At 39.9% G+C, this 4018-nt stretch overlaps 1 protein-coding gene across 1 annotated transcript; it reads left to right on the forward strand.

Moving 5' to 3' along the window:
- The first annotated feature begins 2774 nt into the window (after positions 1–2774).
- Positions 2775–3455, forward strand: LOC141641275 (uncharacterized). Its single transcript, XM_074449946.1, has one exon. The coding sequence runs from the start codon at positions 2775–2777 to the stop codon at positions 3453–3455; it is 681 nt and encodes a 226-aa protein (XP_074306047.1).
- Positions 3456–4018: the final 563 nt, after the last annotated feature.

Genomic DNA, 4018 nt, shown 5'->3' on the forward strand with positions numbered 1-4018 from the left:
CAGGCCCTCGTGTGGATGGTAGGAGAGGTGGGTGTCTAGCCGAAGCAACAGTTAACTATCGTTAAAACCCTCAGCCCAAGCAGGCGCCGCCCGCAGGTTCAGCCCCCGCGAGGCTGTACCCCATCTGGCCTCCCAACTCGCGACGTGAACGTCCTCCTCAACCGTCTCCGCCCTACGTCTCTTCAGGCCACGAGACACCACACGGCGGGGAGGATACCTCTCAACGACCCTAACGACGTGCTGCAACTCCCGTCTGGTCAGCCGGGGACCCCTCCTCCTAACAACCCTCCTCCCGGAGGTACCAGCCTCAGACCTTGTCTGAGCTCTCTCAACACGAGCAGCCTCAACAACGGGCTCCTCCCGATCCCATACGGCTCCCTCAGCACCAACAACCTCAACAATGGGCCTCTCACGAGCCTCAGCGGCTCCCTCAGCCCTGACAACCTCCTCGATAGGCTCCTCCTCCTCGGAAGCATCCTCTACCACCACCTCAGGTGCACTAGCTGAAGTACTAGCCGACCCAATCCCAAACAGGTCCTCCGAAGTCTCAGTAATGGACCCGGTAGGCCCCGAACACTCCCCTGCAATCAAAGAACAAACGAGGACATCAGCCAAAATTTCGGCATTACGACGGCACAAAATAGACAAATCCAAAAAAAAACCTGAAAAACAAAACAAGGGCAATCCCGCCCGAACCCAACCAAACAAAACAATCCACAAAAACCGCACAAAAAACGACTCGCCCTTCTTTTCAAGCAAAAGACGAGTCAAAACACCAACAACAAAAACGGCACCTCAAGACCCACACAAGGTCCACCAACAACCAATTTTCCCGACACAATGGGGTACTTTCCACTGTTCGAAAAGGCAGTTTTACGCTAATTCGAGCGCAAACTGGTCAAAATTTCAAAATACGACCACAACGAAACAACGTGATTTTTATCACGTCTCAAAGCGAACTAAACTACCAACAAGGTCCATTTCAAAGCAAATTGACTCAACTTGAGCTCAAACAGACGCTTATTTTGTCAGACATAAGACCATCGCAAAAGTCAAAAATTCCAATTTTGCCTACAATACCCCGACAAAGGTTCAAAATGGCAAACACGGTCTTCCCCGACTACAATACAACCTAGTGGGGCACACAACTCAAACAAATAAACTTGACATTGTGAAATGAGATGGTTTCCTCGTCTCATTCACGTTTTTTAAGCATATGGAGCGGGAACGGGGACCAAAATGCAAACTAAAAGCACCCCTATACTCCTAAACAGGTTGCTAACCTAATGCAATCATCAATTTCACTCAAAAATGGCTTAATAAAAAACGCCCAATTCAATTTTTGAGGATTTAGGGCGTCACCCTAATTCAATCAACAAAAAGACAAACAAAAACAAATGGATTCAAGAGGATTTACATACCTTGAGATGACATGTTGACAATGGCACGAAGGCAAGCAAGAGAGGAGACCCAAAAAATGGCGATTTCTTGTATTTGTCGAGTTTATTTGGAGAAGACGAAGTAAGAATGACGAGCAGCCTGTTCTCGTGTCTTTTCTACAAAAATAGGGAAGCTCCCTTCCTTCGCAGGTAGGCTCGCGCCTCAATGAGGTGTCCCTTTGCTTTGTTCAGCGAAATTTTGGGCTTTCGCCCAGTTTCCCACACAAACCTCAAATTTCAACGACGACAATAAAAACCGTCATTTAAAAAACAATAATAGTGAAATTCAAAATTCACTATTTCCTCAATTTTCAACGACGGCAATAAAAACCGTCATTTCAAAAACAATAATAGTGAAATTCAAAATTCACTCTTTCTTCAAATTTCAACGACGGTAATAAAAACCGTCATTTCAAAAATAATAATAGTGAAATTCAAAATTCACTATTACCTCAAATTTAAACGACAGTAATAAAAATCGTCATTACAAAAACAATAATAGTGAAATTCAAAATTCACTATTTCCTTAATTTTCAACGACGGCAATAAAAACCGTCATTTCAAAAACAATAATAGTGAAATTCAAAATTCACTATTACCTCAAATTTCAACGATGGTAATGAAAACCGTCCTTTCAAAAACAATAATAGTGAAATTCAAATTCTCTATTTCCTCAATTTTCAACGACGGTAATAAAAACAGTCATTTCAAAAACAATAATAGTGAAATTCAAAATTCACTATTACCTCAAATTTCCAACGACGGCAATAAAAACCGTCATTTAGAAAACAATAATAGTGAAATTCAAAATTCACTATTGCTTGAATCGTGATAAGACTAATATTTATTTTAATGGAGTCGAGAGTGAGCTTATTGATGAGATTGTTGCTATTTCTGGATTCAAAGTTGGTACTCTGCCTTTTAAGTACTTAGGTATTCCAAGAAGATTTATAAGTTTGATACTCACATACTCATTGAAAGGATTGTAACAGGATCAGGTCCTTAGGAGCTAGACAACTATCTTATGCTGGTAGAATGGTGCTTGTTCAGTCTGTTTTGTCCACTATGCATTCCTATTGGCCTTCAATCTTTCTTCTCCCTTCTAGTGTCATGAACAAAGTAGAAGCTATTTGTAGGAATTTCCTTTGGGGAGGAAAAGATTCTTATCTCAGAGCACCTAATGTAGCTTGGGCAAAGTGTTGTACTCCAAAAGAGGAAGGGGGTTTGGGCCTTAAGAATGCTAAGATCTGGAATAGAGCTGTCCTTGGAAAATAAACCAGTTGGTTAGCTACTAAGAAGGACCATCTTTGGGTTAAATGGGTGAATCATGTCTATATGAAAGGGTGTGAGTGGACTGACTATTCTGCTCCTATAGACTGCAGTTGGACTTGGAAGAAAATAGTGCAGGTTAAGGAAATCTTTAAGGCTGGTTACCACAATAACACTTGGATTCATAATGCTTCTGGCTACTCCATTGCTTCTGGTTACAATTGGTTAAGAACTTCATTTCCTAAGGTTCCTTGGCGGTTTATTTGTTGGAATCCCCTCAACGTTCCTAAAACTGCTTTTATATATTGGGCCTCTCTCCATAAGAAACTTCTTACTCGTGATAGATTGGTCCAAATGGGTATCTGCAGTGATGTCAACTGTTGTTTATGTGATACTGCTCCTGAATCTCATGACCATTTATTCCAAGATTGTGACTTTACCAGGAGATGTATGAATCTGCTGCAATTGAAGCTCCAATTCTCAGTCCCTATAGACAACATTATCAGGTGGTTTTCTGCTGGTAGATGTAAGAGTGTTCTGCAGAAGTTACTTGCAGGAGCCTTTTATGTTGGTGTCATTCATGCAATTTGGATGGCTAGGAATCGTGCTAGGCTTCACCATTCAGTTATTCATCCTAAAGTCCTAGTGCATCAAGTTTGGAAGGAGGTGTTAGAAAGATGGAAGAGAAGGAATAGATCTCCCTTGAGGCCACTAGAAACTCAATGGCTGACTAGTGTAACAATGTAATGCTTTTTGTTTTTCCTTAGTCTTTTAGTTGAGCTTGTATTTAGAACATTGTATACCTATTTTTTTTTATTAATATATACTTACCCTTCACCAAAAAAAAAAAAATCATTTCAAAAACAATAATAGTGAAATTCAAAATTCACTATTTCCCCAATTTTCAACGACAGCAATAAAAACCGTCATTTCAAAAACAATAATAGTGAAATTCAAAATTCACTATTTCTTCAAATTTCAACAACGGCAATAAAAACCGTCATTTCAAAAACAATAATAGTGAAATTCAAAATTCACTATTTCTTCAAACTTCAAACCACGGCAATAAAAACCGTCATCTCAAAAAACAATAATAGTGAAATTTAAAATTCACTATTTCTTCAAATTTCAAACGACGGCAATAAAAACCATTGGTCCAAAAACAAAAGCGAAACTCAGAATCGCTTTTTTTTGCAAATTTCGATAGCGGCATTAAAAGCCCCCATCCGTAAAAAACGAAACCATATATCAGGATTCAAACCCGCTATTCTTACAAATTTTCAACAAGCATTCATCAAATCTCAAATTGT

Source organism: Silene latifolia, chromosome 2 (genome assembly GCF_048544455.1).
Source record: "Silene latifolia isolate original U9 population chromosome 2, ASM4854445v1, whole genome shotgun sequence".
Classification (NCBI taxonomy): Eukaryota; Viridiplantae; Streptophyta; class Magnoliopsida; order Caryophyllales; family Caryophyllaceae; genus Silene; species Silene latifolia.